This window comes from Ictalurus punctatus, chromosome 14 (genome assembly GCF_001660625.3).
Source record: "Ictalurus punctatus breed USDA103 chromosome 14, Coco_2.0, whole genome shotgun sequence".
Lineage (NCBI taxonomy): Eukaryota > Metazoa > Chordata > Actinopteri > Siluriformes > Ictaluridae > Ictalurus > Ictalurus punctatus.
Window position 1 is genome coordinate 22,676,056 of NC_030429.2, and position 21,530 is coordinate 22,697,585.

The 21,530-nt window shown below is 40.0% G+C and overlaps 1 protein-coding gene across 3 annotated transcripts in view; it reads left to right on the top strand.

Annotated features, from left to right (window-relative positions):
- The first annotated feature begins 9,928 nt into the window (after positions 1–9,928).
- Positions 9,929–21,530, top strand: part of LOC108275213 (sodium bicarbonate cotransporter 3) — a 49,131-nt gene continuing 37,529 nt past the window's right edge. The window contains exons 1-2 of one of the 3 annotated variants that reach the window (XR_008397805.1): positions 9,929–10,248; positions 19,138–19,219. Coding sequence is in view for 2 of the 3 variants with exons in the window: in XM_017485865.3 (XP_017341354.2) it covers positions 10,159–10,248; positions 19,138–19,219 (172 nt within the window). In the remaining variant the exon portion in view is untranslated. The remainder of the gene's footprint in view (positions 10,249–19,137; positions 19,220–21,530) is intronic. The other 2 variants (XM_017485865.3, XM_017485866.3) reach the window with 2 other exon arrangements.

Consider the following 21,530-nt stretch of genomic DNA (forward strand, 5'->3'; position numbering starts at 1 on the left):
TTAATTTAGTTTCATGCTTCATATAGTTGAACTGCATTTACCATCCAGACTTATCCTCGTGATTGTAACGTAACAGTCCGACCGGTGTTCGCTGGGAAAAGTGCTTCGTAGCCATTTCGTGCACTCCTGCACTCCTGCTGGTTGTAAAATGCTTTTCCTCATCCTGCATGATCATGTGACTTTTTTTTTATTTTATGAACTGTACATGGTCATATGAAAGCAAGTACACATCAGTAGATTGAAGCTGATGCTCTGACTCATCTGTCTTACACTGTACAATATGAAATAACCAGCCCGAGAAGTGGACGTCCACTATCTACTGATGAAGGCACAACCGACATGGTGCTGGCAAATATAGACACCTTTAGTGTTTGTCAGGAGGGACAATTATCCTCTAGTGTGGCCCAGGTTTGGTTGTAAGAATTTTTGACTCAAGGGATTTGTTTACTAGAGCATCATGTTCACCTTAGTAAAACCCATTCGTAGCGATATTAGAGACATACTTTAGATAGGCGACAGGACGCATTACTGAAACCACTAGCCTCACTATGCAAATTCCGCCTTGGGACCAAAAATACTTTACATTAAGCCTACATTCATATTCACAGAGGATGATGGATATTGCAATGCACAATACATCCAAAATGGATACTTAACACACAGCACTCGGCATGCTTCTTTCAAAAACGCTAATCAGGTTAAGTGCTAGCTGCTAAAGCCTAATCTAGTTACACTCCAAGCTGAACGATACAAGTATTTTAACTGCGTTAAACGTTGCTCATTGTGTCTGCTAATTAACATAGCTAATCAAAGGAAGTTGTCTTAAACAGCTTGGGCCTGTTAACAGTCACTAAACTTCCTGAGTCATTTATACTGCTTCCAGCCAACATGCAGGAGGCTGCTACATGACAGATGGATAGATGGATGGATTGTACTGAGAAAATATGTATGCATATGCGTTGATAAAGTCATTTAAACAATGAGTTATTTCATCTAGATAACAGCTTGAGTAAAAATGCTACATTGTTAGTTTCTTGTAAATTTGTCTGTATCTAGTGTCACTACTTTAAAATCTTACATTAAAAAAAGAGGATTGGATATTCTAGGGTCTTTAATCTTATCTGAAAAGGGTCGTTGTGGCTGCAGGCTTTCATTCCAGCCAAATAGGAGGCACGCCTAATTCATTTATAGGAGACCAAGATGATTAAAACAAGTGGAATCAGGAATGACTCCTGCTTGGTTGGAATGAAAGCCTGCAGACACACCGGCCTTTCTGCGGATAGGATTGAAGATCTCTGTTTTAGAAAATCCAATCCATTTTTGAGGGAAAATGTCTAGGTAAGCTGGCTAATGTCTCTTTGAGTAAGCAACACAAAAATACAAGCTAATTAACCCGTTTCAAGCATGTGACCTTTTTCTCGTAGCCACCATATTTATGACCAGAAAATTCTGGAGTTACAAAGTGGTTTCACTGTAAATAATGGTAATAAATATGGTAGTGCGGTCAAATGGTTGATACCTTGTGTTAATAGACAACCGTTCATTTATACTACCAGTAGTGACCATGTCTTTAGCTATCTATAGACCTAATATGAAGATTATTGGTAAAACATTTCCGAAAAGCTTTATTCGGAAGATGTTAGATTTACATGGGGATCTGGGGTAGTTCTATTATGTATGCTGTCCTCTCTTCTGTTCCTAATGTTTGTTGCGCTGGATAGAACAGTTAGAATGGCTTTTAGTTATGTTGTAAGGTATAAAGGGGTGAAATGGTGGCCCAGAGGGTAGAGTTGCTGCTTCACAGTTCCAGGATGCCCGGTTTGTGATCTAGTTCTTGAGTTGATGTCTGTGTGGTGTTTCTGTGCATGTTCTCCCCATGTCCATGTAGGTTTCCTCTGGGTTCACTGGTGTCCTCCCGTCTCCCAAAAATATGCCAGTAAGTCAATTTGTGTGTGAGTGTGTATGTGTGTGTGCGCGTGCAATGAACTAGTGTCTCATCGAGGGTATATTCCTGCCCCGTGCCCAATGTTACGGGGATAGATCCCAGATTCACAGCAACCCTGACCAGAAAAAGTGCGTATTGAAAGAGAGTGGGTGAGTGTAAAGTTTAATGCCAATGAAGTTAAATTGAATAGAGTAGGAAAAACAACCCTAAAAAAATTTATTACAAATGTCAATATGGAAAAGTGGACAAGTCTGATCAGAATGTAATACTGGGACTGTTTAAATCTTATATGTCCTGTCCGAGGAGGGACTTGTGTTCATGTATCATATTAAACCTAGTGAGTCGGATCATATGGTGCAACCAAAGTCCATATGACGCATAAGCTCTAATGAAAAATGTGAGTGTGTACTGTAAGTAGTTAATCACGTACAGCTCACGCAGGAACAAAACACTCATTTGCAGTAACGATTTAAATCACAAGGAGGCTCCCTATTACCTTAACCCTAATCCTACCAGCATATTTAACGTACAAGGACTAGCGACTGGGGTCTCTGGGGACCCCAAGAAAAAATGACTGTAATAAACAACCATCACAGCAAAATGTTAACTTATTTCTTCTTAAAACATTATTACATATGTAATTAATGTTATCTGGAAACCCCCCCCCCCCCCAGATTATTATTATTTTAGGAAAGTTACAGTTAATTTGCATATTGTGTCAAATGAAAATAAACACTACAAATTGCAGCTTTTATACCAAGTACAATCCACATTAGTACTTAAAAGCTTATTTACCATCCTTTGATTCTGGTATCATTTAGTGTTCCATCATTTCAAGTAAACATTATTTGTGTTATATTTATATGGTGAAACCAACCAGGGTCATTTTGACCCCAATATAAAATAATTGAAATAAACCCACAGTCATTCAAACGTTTTTATATTTTATGTAGATAGAGACCTTGGTCTCAGTATGACCCCCTGTCAAAATAAAAATAATAAATGTAATTCAAATTTAGATTTTTCCATTTGTACATAATATAAAATGAATGGTGTTTACATTGAACTATGAACACCACACGCTACAGGCACACGATTTGGCTCATGCTTTGCTCAGGGCATACTGGCAATCTGTGTCTGTCGTATCTGTGTCTGTCTCCTTCTCCCATGGGAAACACGAACTCAATAAATAGTTCCATTTATTTAAACTGCATAGGTGGAATTGAGTGCTTTTAACCAGGACCCCAATACATTGGTATTTTTAAAAAGCACTAATTAAAACAGAAACCGAAAACAATGATATGAAGTCATTAGGAGCAAACTGATTGGCAAAGTCATAAAAAATAGGAATATGTGAGATATGATAAAAAGTACACCTCAGGGGTCTGCGGGTACCTGAGTCTGTAGGATGAGGGTTAAACCTTAAAAACAATCCTGATTTCTCTAACTTAAACAGAAGTACCATTATGGCTGTAATTAACGCTTTCTACGTTAGCAGAAATCTGTATATATTTACATGCTATATGTATTGACTGAAATATTACAAGTTTGGCAGCAATAAAAAGCATAGCATGGTTTAATTTACAACAATCCCATGGATTAGTCCCAGTAAAACTACACAGTTTAGGACCATTTAAGCTTTTCCTTTTGCCAAAACGTTTTTTTTTTTTTTTTTTTTATATGAAGTATTCCACATTCTATGAGGAACCTGGAGATTAAGGAATGTGAATATCAAATGGCATCCTGATGTAAAATCTGAACATTATCACAACCAGGTGGAGAAGAAGAAGAAGAGAGATAGAGATTATTGTCCATGCTGTGTGCCAGCTCATCTGTGTGTCCTGCTTAACAGAGGTCCTATCATCCGCCAGCTGGAAATTGAATTAATCAGCTGTCATGTGCATCAGATCCTTGAACCCAATCCCATTATGTGAGAGAGGACAAAATATGGGTATAATAATGCTGCTTCTATCAGAATAAAATAATTGGCACATCATAACCAAGTGGCTGTTAGGAACAGTGGAAATAAAACACAGCATGTTTAAGGCAAAAATCATTTTTCTCCATAAATAATAACTCCATACATGTATTAGAAATATCTTTTTTCTACACACATAAGTGCAGGAACAGCAACTATGGCAATTTGCTTAGGGTCTATTTTTTGAAGTAAGAGAGTTTATAATTTCATAGTATCTACTAGTCATAATCCAGCAAAGCGGCATGCAGCATCTACTAAAGCAGCCAAGCGAACTTCATAATCCCCTAGTCTGGCCAATCAACATGCAGCATCCACTAACTAAACCAACTGGGTTTCATAATCCCTTAATCCAGCCAGTCAGCATGGAGCATCCACTAAATAAACCAGCTGTGTTTAATAATCCCCTAATCCAGCCAATCAGCATGGAGAATCCACTAAAGCAGACAAAAGGGTGTCATAATCCCTTAATCCAGCCAGTCAACATACAGCATCCACTAAATAAACCAAGTGGGTTTAATAATCCCCCAATTCAGCCAATCATCTTGGAGAATCCACTAAAGCAGAAAAATGGGTGTCATAATCCCTTAATCCAGCCAGTCAACAAGCAGCATCCGCTAAATAAACAAACTGGCCTTAATAATCCCCTAATATAGCCAATCAACAAACAATGTCCTCTAAATAAACAAACTGGGTGTCATAATCCCTTAATTCAGCCAGTCAGCATGCAGCATACACTAAATAAACCAACTGGGCTCCATAATTCCCTAATCCAGCCAATCAACTTGCATCATCCACTGAAGCAGACAAATGGAGAAGACAAATTCAGGCAATCAGATGAAGAAATCTATTTACCACAGCACAGAAGGGGAGGTGCTTGTAGGGCTTATACCCATGATACCACTTCTGACTCAAAATGTATATATACATTTTGTATATGAATATGTGAATATGTGTATATGAATATGTGTTTTGCCTTTTTCTCAATAACATGATGAGCTGTGTGTTTTAGCTGCTATAATGTAAGTGATAACAGGAGCTAACTCATTTCATGGACGTTCCACAACATTAAACGTAACTAGGACAGGAGCATTGGCTGATTGATAATTATAGTATATTTCCTATTGCTATTCACAGTGTATGTGCTATTCTCAGTGCCACTGCTTGGTTGAGAAACAGTGCACCAACTAAATATGTCCAGCTCACACTGGTGAAGGATAGAGGATGTTTAACACATGTGCTTCAGCCTCTAACTGTACACCTACAAGACTACCCATCAGAGTATATCTATCTATCTATCTATCTATCTATCTATCTATCTATCTATCTATCTATCTATCTCTCTCTCTCTCTCTCTCTCTCTATACATATATATATATATATATATATATATATATATATATATATATATATATATATATATATATATATATATATATGTATAGAGAGAGAGAGAGAGAGAGAGATAGATAGATAGATAGATAGATAGATAGATAGATAGATAGATATACTCTGATGGGTAGTCTTGTAGGTGTACAGTTAGAGGCTGAAGCACATGTGTTAAACATCCTCTATCCTTCACCAGTGTGAGCTGGACATATTTAGTTGGTGCACTGTTTCTCAACCAAGCAGTGGCACTGAGAATAGCACATACACTGTGAATAGCAATAGGAAATATACTATAATTATCAATCAGCCAATGCTCCTGTCCTAGTTACGTTTAATGTTGTGGAACGTCCATGAAATGAGTTAGCTCCTGTTATCACTTACATTATAGCAGCTAAAACACACAGCTCATCATGTTATTGAGAAAAAGGCAAAACACAACATCCTTCCTGCTCCTGACTGTTACAAAGCGCTAACACTGGAGACTATTTCCATAATTGCTAAACAAATGCCACCTTACATAAAATGTCACCATAACAAAGATTTTTCTTTTATTTAAACAACAATTTTTTTTTATTTTATTTTTTTTTTAAAATCTGTTTACTATTAGTCTTAAATTCTATCTGCCACACAAGTTCATGTGAATGAACTGTTGCTATAGAAACACAATGCATTAGAAGGACCAACAGCGCTGTCTGCAAGAGCTCCCGAAGATGATCGTTAATGACAAATTTTTACAAAATATAATGTATCGCATCACACGTTCATATGATATGTAAGAATACTTGCAACGCCTCTTCTAGCAACCTGGAGAAAGACTTCGAATTGTATGCTTTGTCAAACACACACAAGTACAAAGCTAAGGAAATGTCTATTAACAGAAACGAACACCCACACTAATACTGTATCTCACGTTAGCCTGGCCTGCAAACTACCGTTGCTTGTGCTTATGCTAATGGGGTATCTTCACTTGGAACTTGATACTGCTCATAATACTGGTTTCTAGACACATACATTGAATTATTATGTGATCATGACAATTCCTTGACAATTTCTCACATCAGTCTGTCCTCATTGATTAACCACGATGCACTATAAAGGTAAATAGTGGTTAGAACATTTGCCTCGCACCTCCAGGGTTTGGGGTTTGAATCCCGCCTCCGCCCTGTGTGTGCAGAGTTTGCGTGTTCTCCTTCTCTTCTTTGGGGGTTTCCTTGGGGTTCTCTGGTTTCCTCCCCCAGTCCAGTGATATGCATTGTAGGCTGAATGGCATTTACATTGCCTTGTGCCCCGAGTTCTCTGGGCTAGGCTCCATGCTCGCCACGACCCTGTGCAGGATAAGCAGTATGGAAAATGGATGGATGTTTACAAATTTAATAATAATAATAATAATAATTCACTACAATGCTTACAATGTACAGTTACTAAACATCGTCTCGTGAGATCACTCAGGACTGGGAAACTACAGAAGTTAAAAAAGCGCTGATCAATTTTGAAAGTGCTGTTACTCATTAACTCCCCTGCGCTATGGTTATGGCCTTGCGCGATGGACGGATGAATGCATGGTCACACGAAGCCTCAGTTTTGGGAGTATATGTGATAACAAGCACTATATATGTGAGAACTGAATCGTCTTATTCCTCCTGAGATTCAGCAGTGAGTCATCACACTGAGTCACTGTTCATTCTCTGTCTCTCTCTCTTTCCTTCCTTCACTCTCCACATCACTCCTTCTGTCGCTGTACTTTATTATTTTTCTCGCTCTACCTGAGATAACATCTGCTGTCTTTCCTGTTGTCATTCAGGCAGTGAGGCCCCTTATTCTTTCCCCGCAGAATGTTGCAGCAAACATCAATACAGCAAAGAAGCCGTATCAATAACGGACTTCAAAAGTTTCAAAAGACATTGCATCTCGTCTTCGGATAACTGAGAAAAGCAAGAGAAGTGTGTGTGTGTGTGTGTGTGTGTGTGTGTGTGTGTGTGTGTGTGTGTGTGTGTGTGTGTGTGTGTGTGTGTGTGTGTGTGTGTGTGTGTGTGTGTGTGTGTATGAGTTTAGCGTTGTGGAGATGTGGCTATGAAAGGCTGATATTCCGATTGTGATTCAAAGCACACCTGAGACCCTAACCCTAACTCTGTGTTTATGTTAAAGTAGACAGTGAGTGAATATTTGCACTATATAATATTTACACGACTTGCATTCATAAAGAGTATACTTGACTTTTTCTTTTTATATATATTCGTCATGATGCGTGAGCAGCCAGGACTGTGACCTTGGTGCGAATTATGAAAGCACTGGAATGGCACACACACACACACACACACACACACACACACACACACATACACACACACACACACACACACACACACACACACACATCATGACGAATATATATAAAAAGAAAAACTAAATTATACTCGTTACGAATGCAAGTCGTGCAAGTATTATATAGTGCAAGTATTATATAGTGCAAAAATTCACTCACTGTCTATTTTATTAGGAACGCCATACTAATACTGGGTAGAATCAGTAGAGGCGAATTCTGACCCTACCATCTGCACGTCACAGCACAGTCTTCAGCTGAACAGTTATGTACTCTCAGATTCCTGTTTTTGGCTGACTCGATGTGGTTTTCTGCTGTTGTAGCACATTCACTACAAGGTTCATCACGTTGTGTGTTCTGAGATGCTTTTCTGCTCACCATGGTTGTAACGAGTGGTTATTTAAGGTACTGTAGTAGACTTCTTGACAGCTAGACTTTCTGCCAGTCTGGCCATTCTTCTCTGAACTCTCTCATCAACAAGGTTTTTCCGCTCACAGCAGTTCCACTCACTGGATTTATTTTTCTGCACCATCCTGAGTAAACTCTTGAGATTGTTGTGTGTGAAAATCCCAAGAGATCAACAGTTTCGGAAATACTCAACAACAACCATCACAGACAAAGATTACCCCCCCCCCCCCCCCCATTCTGATGTGTGATGTGAACATTAACAGAAGGTCTTGACCCGTATCTGCATGGTTTTATGCATGGTGCTCCTTCCACATGATTGGCTGATTGGATAACTGCATTAATGAGCAGGTGAACATACAGTGGATATAAAAAGTCTACACACCCCTGTTAAAATTGCAGGTTTTTGTGATGTAAAAAAATGAAACCAAGATCAATCATGGCGGATTTTTTTTTTCTAGCACGTTAGCACGTCTGCCTGCGTGGAGCTTGTACATTCTCCCCGTGCTTTTGGGAGTTTCCTCTGGGTACTCTGGTTTCCTCCCCAGCCCAAAGACATGCGTTGTAGCTGATTAGCATTTCAAAATTGTCCAGAGTGTGTGTGATTGTGCCCTGAGTTGGGTTGGCACCCTGTCCAGGGTGTTCCCCGAGTTCTCTGGGATAGACTCCATGGTCCCCGCAACCCTGTGTAGGATAATTGGTATGGAAAACGCATTGGTTTATGGATGGTTGCATAAGAGTGCGCACCTCTTGACTAATATTTTGTTAAAGAAGACTTATAATAGTTTTTGGGTAAGAGGGTTTTTGATTTAGATCTGGGCCAATCCAAAACTTTGATCTTCTACTTCTGAAGCAGTTCCTTTATTGACTCAGATTTGTGCTTTGGGTTGTTATTGTGCAGGAAGGTGATTTTTTTTTCCTTCTACATCTTAAGCTGTCTATCAGAGGCCTGCAGGTTTTGTGGAAAAACCAGATTGGTGTTTAGAGCTCTCTATGATCCCCTCTATCTTGACTAGAGCCCCAGTCTCAGCTGAATCATCTATAACTCAGCTTCTGTTGTCTTGTAAAGGCATTTTCAGCAAAAAGCACATTTTAAGGGATGAAATTAAGCTCATTCACAATCAGCATTATAATTCTACACTGTACAGTATAATTAAGCATTTAAGTATATTTTAAGTATTTATATGTTTATCACATTTTATGGGATGCAGAATGATTTTCAATTTCACTATTTTCTCACACGCTAATGAACAAAATGCATATCATGTTACACATGTAAGCATTAAAATGTGTGTTTTTCTTTTGTAAAGGGCATAAAATAGGATATAAGGTGTATAACAACAACGTCAACAGCTGCTACAACAACAAAAAAATCATAATAATAATAAATAATAAAAATAACCATTTTATTTCAGTTTTGTATATCATATCATTATTATCTGGAGAGTAGAAAATATTGTGATATAATGTTGCATGTGTACAGTGTATTGCAGAAATATTGGCACCCTTCACAAGTTTATACTATGTGAGGTGCCAGATTTTTTTTTTTTTTTTTTTTTTTTTACAAATTGCATTTCTTTAAATAGGTTTATGAGGAAATAAATGCTCGAATGGACTAATTGAATGCTGTAATTGGGTGTGATATTTCGATAACACTATGCTCATTCTCGTGAAGGGTGCCAATAATTCTGAAGTCATCTGCATGCATGCATGTGCTGTAGTGTGTGGCACATGTGTCACTGGCCAGGACGAATGGGATGAAATAGGCACAAGCATGATGATTGGCTGCTGAAAGAAGGGAGGAGAGAGAGAGAGAGAGAGAGAGAGAGAGAGAGAGAGAGAGAGAGAGAGAGAGAGAGAGAGAGAGAGAGAGAGAGAGATGGAGGGAATGTGAGCGTATAAACACAGACACACAGAGATGTTCCACAGTCCCACAGAGACTAACTGCTCTGTCTCACACACTCACACTGTTTTCCGATCTGTTGCTTCCGTCACACCCCCATCTCTCTCTCTCTCTCTCTCTCTCTCTCTCTCTCTCTCTCTAACACACACACACACACACACACACACACACACACAGATCCTCTCTCCCTTGTTCTTTCACATATACAAGACGAGAAGGTCATGGACACAGACGACACCACAGGTAGATATGGGACAGGAGGTGTTTTGGTGGACATGGACGGGACACGTGAAGGAGATCACATGCTCAGGGTAGGATTATGTGTATGTGTGTGTGAATGTATTTATGTATGTGTATGTGATATTCTGCCTAAACCCTAGACTGACCGTGTGTGTATGTGTGTGAGGATACATACTTACACAAGGTGTATTTAAAGGTATGTTCAGTAGTTTTGAATGTGTTTATTTGCTCAGTGTATATACACATGTGCATCCTGTGTGTGTGAGGGTCATGCATGTGCCCTTGTGATATTATTTGTTAAGTGAGAGAGAGAGACAGAGAGAGAGAGAGAACAACAGAGCAGAAGGTCTCTCTCCCACTTGAGCAGAAAGGTAGAAAGCAGGAAGCGTGACATGTCTTCTTCAGAAAGTGGGTCAGAGCGAGTGTGTGGAAATGCTATGCTTTTTGAAATGTGCGTATGTGGGACAACTGTGTGGAGGGGGAAAAAAAAAAAGTCCTGCTCTTTTTCCCTCTCCAACTGTCAAACAGAGGGATGAATCACAGAAGATCTGGCAACCGGCCCTCCATAGCTCACATTAGGAAAATGTTCTATTCTTGTTGTTGAAACGTGAGCTGTCAGGTTTTTAAGTTCATGTCTCAGTTCATTCAGTGTTGTGATTCCAAGGTTTTGCCTCGCTCTGACTTCACGTATGCATTGAAACACTGGACACTGTGGTGTTTCAGAAGGTTGTTGGGCCACTGTGACAGATTAAACCTGTTGATCGTCCAGCTGTATATTGGTGTCTTTATTGTGCACATATTATGTATGGAAAAGTACAAGCTCTGAAAAAAGAATATAATAGAAACCCACTCAGCCCATCCTTGTAGCCTTCTCAGTATTGATTTGTTTCACAAGTACGCGTCAACAGTTTGGAACGAGTGCATTAATAAAAGCGTTGCAAAATGAATCAACACCTTCTGACCAATCAGAATTCAATAGTGCTCTGGTATAAGCATTTTTTTTTTTTAAATAAATATTTTTGTTCAACAGCACGAGTGTGTATTTTAACATTTTGTTTTAAAGTGCTATATCGTATGTCCAAATAAACGTCCATCTTCATTCCTCCTTCAAACTTCAAGACGCGGGGCCTTGAGGACAAAATGATACCTGAGTAAAAAAAATAAAAAACTGTTGCCCAAGATGGCCGCCTCCATAACACTACAGCCCTTCAGAGGTTTTATTCATATGTATAGATGACAGTAAATCACACTGTGTGCTGATCCACACCAGGAAGTGTGTGTGACATCGCTGAGGAACCGGATCCTGTTGATTTGAGGCAGAGATTTTGGATGAAAAGGACTACCTTTGCTGGTTAGCAATGACTGCTACTCGTGATATTAGATAGGAGGCAAAAATCTATCAATAGCTAGATTAGATAAGTAGCTGCATTCATGATTTCACAACTGTTTTAAACCCTGTCGGTGTGTTTATTCTAGCGCCGACTTGTTGGTTCCGTAGTAAGTCGTAGAGCCGTAAGCAAACGTTACACATCAGACATGTTGGCTGAATAATACGTTCCAAAAAATATGAGGAGTGCTAACTGTAAATGCATCACTTCTGACAAATCTGGATCGAGGATTATATTTTACAAGGGTTCAAAACGTGAACTGGGCCTCTAGAATTTGTCACAAAAAAAAAAAAAAAGCCTGTGCGAGTGTGTGTGTGTGTGGGTGTGGGTGTATGTGTGTGTGTATTCTCCTAAAGGAAGTGTGTAATCAGTACCAGATTTACTCTGGCACAACTACAAATGTACTGTTGAGTGTGTGAGTTGGGGGTCGGGACAGCTTATCCTGTGCCACATGTCACACCTCCCAGACAGGTGATATCTCTCAGCATGACATACAAGACCATTATAGATCAGAAACACACTTACGTACACACAGAGTGCCTGCTACGAAATGTTCTGTGTATTTCCTGGGAAGAGAGTGTGTGTGTGGGTGTGTGAGTCTTGTAGCAACTAGGGGTGACCTTACTATCAGCTGTTATCCTCATTCTCTCTCTTCTCTCTCTCTCACACACACACACACTATTTCCAGCCACCTGTGGTGTGTTTTGGTTGAGAACACCATGGTGCATCTGTTGCGTCACAGCTCTTTCGCAGCTTTATCTTCAGCCCAAATCTCGCTAAACACTATGTACTCACTGCTAAACACTAACTGTGTGCGGGTAAATCTCTATGCTTAATAATAATAATGAGAAATAATCCCTTAGATTTACATAGCGCTTTTCTAGGCGCTCAGAGCGTTTTACATTGTATAGGAGGGAATCTCCTCAACCACCACCGGTGTGTAGCATCCACCTGGGTGATGCGACGGCAGCCGTCGTGCTTAATTTACCTTCTTGTGTTGTTTTCGTTTATTTTGCTGTTAGGATGACAGTGATGATAGTGATATGGGATCTTCTAGCTAACAAGTTAGCGTCAGACCCTAGAGACAACGAAACATAAACACACAGGATTTTATCAGCCCACTTTGAACACTCCAAGGAAACCAGTGCCGTGGAGGAGCTGAGGGACATGAGCTCTACGTGGAGAGAGAGCGAGAGAGAGAGAGAGAGAGAGAGAGAGAGAGAGAGAGAGAGAGAGAGAATGAGAGAGAATTGGCTTCATTTGTTGATGGAAATCCCATCAGCTCAATAAAACAAGTGCAACTTTGCCCTTTGTGGATTGTGCTCATGCCATTCCATTATGTTGACATAGGATACTGATCATCACTGGTTGCTGATACCAACTTTAAAGCTGCTATTAATAACCAAAGGCCTCTGGTGACCTCGAGACCCAGTCTAATTATCCTGGTGCTTGTCCTCAAATAACACACTCAATAAAGCGATCACTAACACGTTCACTGTCTTAAAGACCACCAAATACAATTAAATAGCTATAAAATAATATGAAGCTATAAAATGATTATTTTACAAATATATGATGAGCCAGAACGATTAAAGAATGGTTCAGGTAAACCACTGAAGTGTGTAATTTGCCACAAGACATATCTTTTCCTTCCTTTCCTTTGATTTTTTTATATAGCGCTTTTCTACACACTCAAAGCTCTTTACACTGTATGGGTGGGTGGGGGGTTGGGGGAGTGACGGATGGACTCCTCAACCAGCACCAGTGTGTAGTGTCCACCTGGATGATACAACGGCAGCCATAGTGCTCCAGGACGCCAACCACACACCAGATATTGGTGGAGAGGAGAGGAGAGGAGAGTGATGTAGTCAATTCAGCCAATATCTGGTATATGAAAATATTTAATTTTGCACTGGAACTACTAGCTACGATGTTTATTCACAGTTACTTAAAGCTAAGCAAATATGCAATTTATTTAAATCATAAGTTTGCTTGGTTCTTTTTTATATTCTGCAATATAGTTCCACATACCAAGCTCTTGCTCCTATCCAGATCCTAACCAGATCCTAACCTCTGTATGATGGCCACAAATTTCTCTTCCTGTCCTGAGGCCACACACTATTCATTTCATTTTGGGTACTACAAGGTCCTCTCTTGTCTTGGGGGCTTGGGTCTCTTGTCCCTTCCTGACACCCACAAGCTCTTGCTCCCATTCTGACACCCACAAGCTCCTGCTCTCATCCTGACACCCACAAGCTCCTACTCCCTTCCTGACACCCACAAGCTTCTGCTCTCATCCTGACACCCACAAGCTCCTGCTCCCATCTTGACATCCTCAAGCTCCTGCTCCCATCCTGACACCCACAAGCTCCTACTCCCTTCCTGACACCCACAAGCTCCTGCTCTCATCCTGACACCCACAAGCTCCTACTCCCTTCCTGACACCCACAAGCTTCTGCTCTCATCCTGACACCCACAAGCTCCTGCTCCCATCTTGACATCCTCAAGCTCCTGCTCCCATCCTGACACCCACAAGCTCCTACTCCCTTCCTGACACCCACAAGCTTCTGCTCCCATCCTGGCACCCACAAGCTCCTACTCCCTTCCTGACACCCACAAGCTTCTGCTCTCATCCTGACACCCACAAGCTCCTGCTCCCATCCTGACACCCACAAGCTGCTTAATCCTTTTGACTGACTGCTCAATAAAGATTTACTGGCAGAGTACTGCCTTTAGATTTTACACTGTAAGTGAGTTTAGCATGGGCATGTTCAGTACATGTTAATACATGCTCAATATCTTTGATAGTCAAGTTGTCTGTCAAACCTTAGTAAAAGATTTATTCTAATGGTATACCATTTTTGTTTATAACCATATCAAATATTGTGGCTTTTGGTCAATGGTAAAATGTCTTTCCTCTCCTTCCTCTAGGTGTTAATCGTTGAACTCTAAAGGAGAAATAAGTGGTTTTGAAATAAAGAGAAATAAAGAGAAATAAAGAGGGTTTGCAATGCTTACTACTGCAATGTGTAATTGTTTTTACAAAATGTACCTCTTACTTGGTTTGTTTGATTCCACAGTTGATCGTGCTAGATCAACTGGCTGCACTTGTACATGTCCGAGCACTAATCTTATCAGAGATTACAGCATTTGCTAATCTTATCAGAGACTATAGTATTGATGAGTCCTAATGTTATCAGAGACTACAGTATTTGGTCTCTGCTGCCTTCCTCCGGAATCCGCTACCTCCCACCCACTCTTTTATTTCTGCGTCTGTCTGTTTGGCTTCATGGTTGGCAAAAAACATACCCCAAACATCAACTTCCCTTTTTTATATAAAGCCTGCATAGTTCTTCAATGAATCAGTGAATCAGTGAATCAATGAATCAGTGGTGGCTCAGTGGTTAAAGGCTCTGGGTTACTGATCCGGCGGTCAGGAGTTCAAGCCCCAGCACTGCCAAAATACCACTGTTGGGCCCTTGAGCAAGGCCCTTAACCTGCAACTGCTCATAAATGTAAGTTGCTCTGGATAAGGGAGTCTGCCAAATGCCATAAAAGTAAATGAATCAATCAGTTTAACTTTGAGTCTCCTGTAGCACCTGGTAACAATCAGAAATATGGTAAAAGTGTAGCAAATTGCTGTTGTTCATGTTGGGAAATTGTGATCCATTGGCATCATGTTTGAATATTAGAGAAATATTCGGCTCACTGATGCCACTATCTGATCCTAGAGGATTATATCTGATGGTGGTGGTGTGTGGGTCTGTGTGTGCATGTCTCCGTGTCTATGAGATATGTGCAATAGGATGTAATTAATGTCAGGATGCAGACAGAGAGAACCTGGTAGTTGTGGCATTTGTGATGCTGCTTTACATAATAATTAGACCCGGTGTTTTGGATCCTGTCACTGAGAAAAGGGATATGTGTGTGTGTGTGTGTGTGTGTGTGTGTGTGTGTGTGTGTGTGTGTGTGTGTGTGTGTGTGTGTCAGTGTGACTGAGTGGGAGTTTGTGACTGAGTGGGAGTTGTATGGTTTGTATTTTTAGATTCAGGCATACTGACATGATAAGCTTCACATTGTTTTCTGATATCCAGAATGTCATTTGGCTGTTTAAAAGGGAAGAGAGGGTCTGAGTGTTTGTGTGTGAGTGAAAGAGATAGATAGATAGATAGATAGATAGATAGATAGAGAGAAAGAGAGAGAGAGAGAGAGAGAGGTTCACTGACTAATGTGAGTGACGTTAGCAGTGAGATGGATCCATCCATCCATCCATCCAGCCACATTGTCATAAATCCATCCATCCATCCATCCATCCATCCATCCATCCATCAAGCACCTTTCTAACTATCCATCCTTACATTGCTCTCTCTCTCTCTCTCTCTCTCTCTCTCTCTCTCTCTCTCTCTCTCTCTCTCTCTCTCTCTCCCCCTCTGATTCTCTTTTAATAATTTTGATATCAAATAATAATTTACATTTTAATAGGCTACATTTTGTGCTTTGTGTAAAACGTGAGTGATGAGTTTCAGCAATGAGTTTGAGGTTGGGTGGTATTTTCTTATAAGCAGAAAATTTGAACCTACCTCGCTCTTGCATACACTTTCTTTTTTTCCAGTTTCATTTTTATTGAACATTTCTGTTGAACATTTCTGCTGAACTAAACATTTCTGCTGAACATTTCTGCTGAACTGAACATTTCTGCTGAACATTTCTGCTGAACGTTTCTGCTGAACTAAACATTTCTGCTGAACATTTCTGCTGAACTAAACATTTCTGTTGAACATTTCTGTTGAACTAAACATTTCTGCTGAACATTTCTGCTGGACATTTCTGTTGAACTAAACATTTCTGCTGAACGTTTCTGCTGAACTAAACATTTCTGCTGAACATTTCTGCTGAACTAAACATTTCTGCTGAACACGTCTACCAAACATGTCTGCTGAACATCACCTTTTTTCTTCTCTGTTCCCCTCCCTTTCCCAAATATTCCATTGAGAAGAAAAACAAACAAACAAACAAACAAAAAAACAACAAATTGAGCAACACACAGCAGTAAACATTCACAGTTTTTTTTTTCTTTTTATACTAACAAAGGAAACAAAATTAAAAGTAAACCTGCCCCCCCGCCCCCCAGCTCATCATGGCTACCCAATAACTATCACTGGTTATATAGATATTGTAAGACCCAACAACAGGCACAAAAAATTAAGTGGGAAGTGTCTGTAACTCCGTAAAGTATACGATAAAGGGATGCCATTTATAAAAAAAAAACTTGTCCGTACAACCCTTCATCGTATACCTTATTTTCTCGAGTTTTAGAAAAAACATCACGTCCATTAGCCACTGGGAGATAGATGGGTATTTAGCAGACTTCCAATGCAACAGGAGGGAACGTCTTGCTATGAGGGATGTGAAAGCAATAACATCCTTTTGTATCAAGCTCAATGGAACCGAGTCATCAGGAATCCCAAATACAGCAATCAACGGGCAAGGTTTTAAATGTACCCTAAGAATAGTGGACACGATGGTAAAAAAAAAACAAAAAAACAGACCAAAAACCATGGTGATCAGGGCAGAAGAAAAACATATGGCCAAGATGGCAGGGAGAGCCATGGCATTTATCACACTTGTCCTCTACGTCAGGATACATCACAGAAAGTCTCGACTTGGACAGATGGACTCTGTTTAAAACTTTGAACTGTATAAGTCAAGACGAGCACAAGAAGTGGTAGACTGTACCCCCCCATAGCACGTTCCCAACACTCCTCACTTATCTGTACTCCTAACTCCGTTTCCCACGCATTCCTAATTTTGTTACTCGACTCACTACCTAGCGCCAGAATAAAATCATAAATCCTAGAAATCATTCCTCTCTGATGTGGATTGTTTGAAAACAAGCTTTCCCAAACCTGTTCAGGAGGCGCAGAGGGGAAACCAGGAAAACATCTAGAAACGAAATTCTGAATTTGAAAATACCGAAAAAATGCGTCACAGGGAGGTCATAAGTGGATGCCAGATTGGCAAAGCTATCAAACACACCATCGGCATACAAATCTCTAACTTGTTTAATACCCTTGTCATACCATACTGAAAATGTGGAGTTGTGTACACTTTCTAAGTGATAGCTTCATTACTTCACCCTATCCATATATACTCAGCAAAAAAAAGAGAAAAAGAAACGTCCTCTCACATTCAACTGCTTTTATTTCCAGCAAATTTCTTAACTTCAGTGGTTTAGACGTTTGAGGAACAGAAATGGAATAATGAGTCCCTGAACAAAGGGGGGGTCAATATTAAAAGTAACAGTCAGTATCTAGTGGCCTCAAGCTGCTTTAAGTACTACAGTGCATCTCATCCTCATGGACTGCACCAGATTTGTCAGTTCTTGCTGTGAGATGTTACTCCACTCTTCCACCGAGGCATTTGCAAGTTCTCCATCACATCTGAGGGGACACACGGTTACATGTAATTTTCCACTGCGAGGAGGATCAGCTGTCCTTCCTGTCTCCCTGTAGCACCGTTTTAGTCATCTTACATTACAGACGTTACAATTTATTGCTCTGGACACATCTGCAGTCCTCATGCCGCCCTGCAGCAGGTCTATGGCATGTTCACGCAGCTGAGCAGGAACCCTAGACATCTTTCTTCTGGTGTTTTTTTAGTCCGTAGAAAGGTCTCTTTAGTGTCCTAACTTATTGTAACATTAATTATTGTGACATTAATCGCCTGGCGCCTGTAAACTGTTCGTATCTTAAGGACTGTTCCACAGGTGCATGTGTAATAAATGTTTATGGTTCATCGAACAAGCATGAAAAACATCGTTTAAACCTTTTCCAATAAAGATCTGCAAAGCTTATTTGGATTTTATTTGTTTTTCCAAATAAAAAGGTTTTGGTGAGCATCAAAAACTCTTTTTCTGAGGTCCTCAAAAATCTCCTTTGTTTGTGCCATGATACACTTCCACAAACATGTGTTGTGAAGATCAGACTTTGATAGATCCCTGTTCTTTAAATAAAACAGGGTGCTCACTCACATCTGATTGTCAGCCCATTGATTTAAATCACCTGACTCTAATTTCACCTTAAGTGCTAATTCATGAGGTTCACATACTTTTGCCACTCACAGATATGTAATATTGGATAATTTTCCTCAATAAATAAATGACCAAGTATAATATTTTTGTCTCATTTGTTTAATTGGGTTCTCTTTATCTACTTTTAGGACTTGTGTGAAAATCTGATGATGTTTTAATTCATATTTATGCAGAAATATGGAAGATTCTAAAGGGTTCACATACTTTCAAGCACCACTGTGGGTGTGCGTGCGTGTGTGTGTGTGTGTGTGTGTGTGTGTGTGTGTGTATGTGTGTGTCTCAGACAGTGAAGTTAAAGCTGCAGTTGAACCTCAGTAGGTCCTGGCACATGGATTTTGCAGTTTTGGTCTAAGACAGTGTGTACCTGCTACATGCCATCTAGAATCACATATCTCACAGCGTGTTGCTATTTTGTGTGTGTGTGTGTGTGTGTGTGTGTGTGTGTGTGTGTGTGTGTGTGTGTGTGTGTGTATGTGTCATAGAGTCACAGTGAAGAGGCTATTGTTGACTACGGCAAGACCAGATCAGCATTACATCCAGCCTTCGAGACTGAAGAACTAGAGAGTAAGTACATTTATTCATTGATCTGTATATATATTTCATCCAACAATGTAGCATACCATCCATCCATCCATCCATCCATCTCTATTGTCACCCATCCATCCATCCATACAGACAGTCAGCCTGCCAACCACATAGTCATCCATCCATCCATCTATCCTTACAGTCATGCATCCATCCATCCATCGATCCATCCAGGTTTACAGTCATCCAGTCATCCATTCATCCATCCATCCATATAGTCACCTGTTTATCCATTCATCCCACCTCTCTAGCTGTCCCTCCTTACATGTCTCTCTCTGCCCCCCCCTCTCCATTTTTCTCTCGACACAGTATTTTGGTCATGAATTCAATACTTATATCTGTACTACCCAAAACCCACTACACTAAAGCTATCATCCATCTATTCATCCATCCTCCCCTCTGTCCATCCATCTGTTCTGCCCATTCATTCAATAATTTATCCATACATCATGACTAACTAACATGACTGCAATCCATTGTCCTAAGCTTTAAATGCTGACAAACAAAGTCTTCAAAACCTCATGTGAAAGTGAAAGAAATATTTTTAGAACCTATCAGAAATTTACTATGAATGAAAAATGCAAACTGTCATTTTATTCAATTATTCATTAATGATGACAAAATTTGCTCTGTGGAAAGATATTCCCAGAGGTCTCATAATTTGCTGTCAGGCGCTGCATGCCAGGGAAAATGAATGTATTATGTGGTTTGAATTCAGCACTGAGGATAAACACAAGCTCACCCTCAGCCAGACCCCACAGCGTGGTCAGATTTAACAAAGAAATGAATATAAAAGAGCATTCAAGATCATTGTATTGCAATTTTGAAGAGTCTGAAGCGTAGGTGTACAGGTGCAGTGTGTATTAGATATTTATCTCAATTTGGTCTTCTGACAGAGTAAAAAAAAAAAGAGTCCTAGTGGTCTTACACCTGTATCGGTATTTGAAAAAAGACCAGGTGATGTCTGCTGTTTTGGTGACCCTGTGCCACTGTAGCCGCAGATTCCTGTTTTTGACTGACATTCTGTGTGGTCTTGAGATGCTTTTCTGCTCACCACGGTTGTAAAGAGTGATTATTTGAGTTACTGTAGCCTTCCTGTCAGCTTGTACCAGTCTGGCCATTCTCCTCTGATCTCTCAGTTCTGCATATCCGTATGCAGAACTCCTTCTCACTGGATGTTTTTTGTTTTTTGCGCAATTCTGTAGAACCTCTAGAGACTCTTGCCTCATCAGCAGTTACTCAAACCAGCCTGTCTGGCACTAACAACCTGTTATGGAAAGGAGGCGAAGAACCCCCCCGCCCCTTTAAGTGTTTAATAAGTTTAAGAGGGGGTCCTGGACACCTAGACCAGATGTCCCAGCCTCAGAGAATCCAAGATTTTCTCTTGGGTGGCGAAAAAATCTGCTGCATCCATTTGTTTTTCGTTCTGTTATGGAATGTAGGCGAAGACAGATGTAAGTGCAGATAATGTTTAAGAAAAATCAAAACATGTAGCAAAAAAAATAAAGACCAGGAAACAAAAACATAGAACAATGAACAGCACGCAGTGAACAACGGCAAAGTAAGACAAACAAAAGACAATGTGTGCAGTGCAAACCGTGACTTATATACAAGTTCTCATTAACCCTAAAGGTGAATCAGGTGCAGATAGTCATGTGACATGATCAGGTGAGGTGCACTGGCGGATGGGAATCATAGTTTCTAATCCTTTATTTACATAACAACCGAACAAGGATGGAAGTCAGCTCTCAAGAACTCTTGCTATGGCAAGCTCTGTCCACAGAGCAACATAACAAACAACACAGTCATGAAGCATGAAAGAAAACATGCAAAAGCTCTGTACTACTTTTACAACCCTGTTCTTGATAGACGACCCTGAGTACATAGCAGATCTGGATGTTCTTTGTGTTCAAAGAAGAGATCTAATGGGATATATTAGGGCTTTGAACCCTCCTTCACTCCACCTTATACTAATAATGGGCTGTAGCTATTAGATATAGTGAACAGAGCTACTCAGGGCCGGTTCTAGACATTTGGAGGCCGTAGGCAAAATTTATGTTGGATGCCCCCACACGCCTCCTTCCCTTCACCTTTCAGGATAAATTAAAAGCACTTGAAACATGTATTAAAATCTGTATTAATATTTGTATATATTTTTTTTACTTATATGTCCATATTAATTACAATTTAACTAAGGTAAACTCTAAAAAAAAAAGAATTAAAGAATGAACGGTCGTCTAGACCATCTCTTATTCCTTTGTGAAGGCTGTTATCATGGCCACCTACAGAG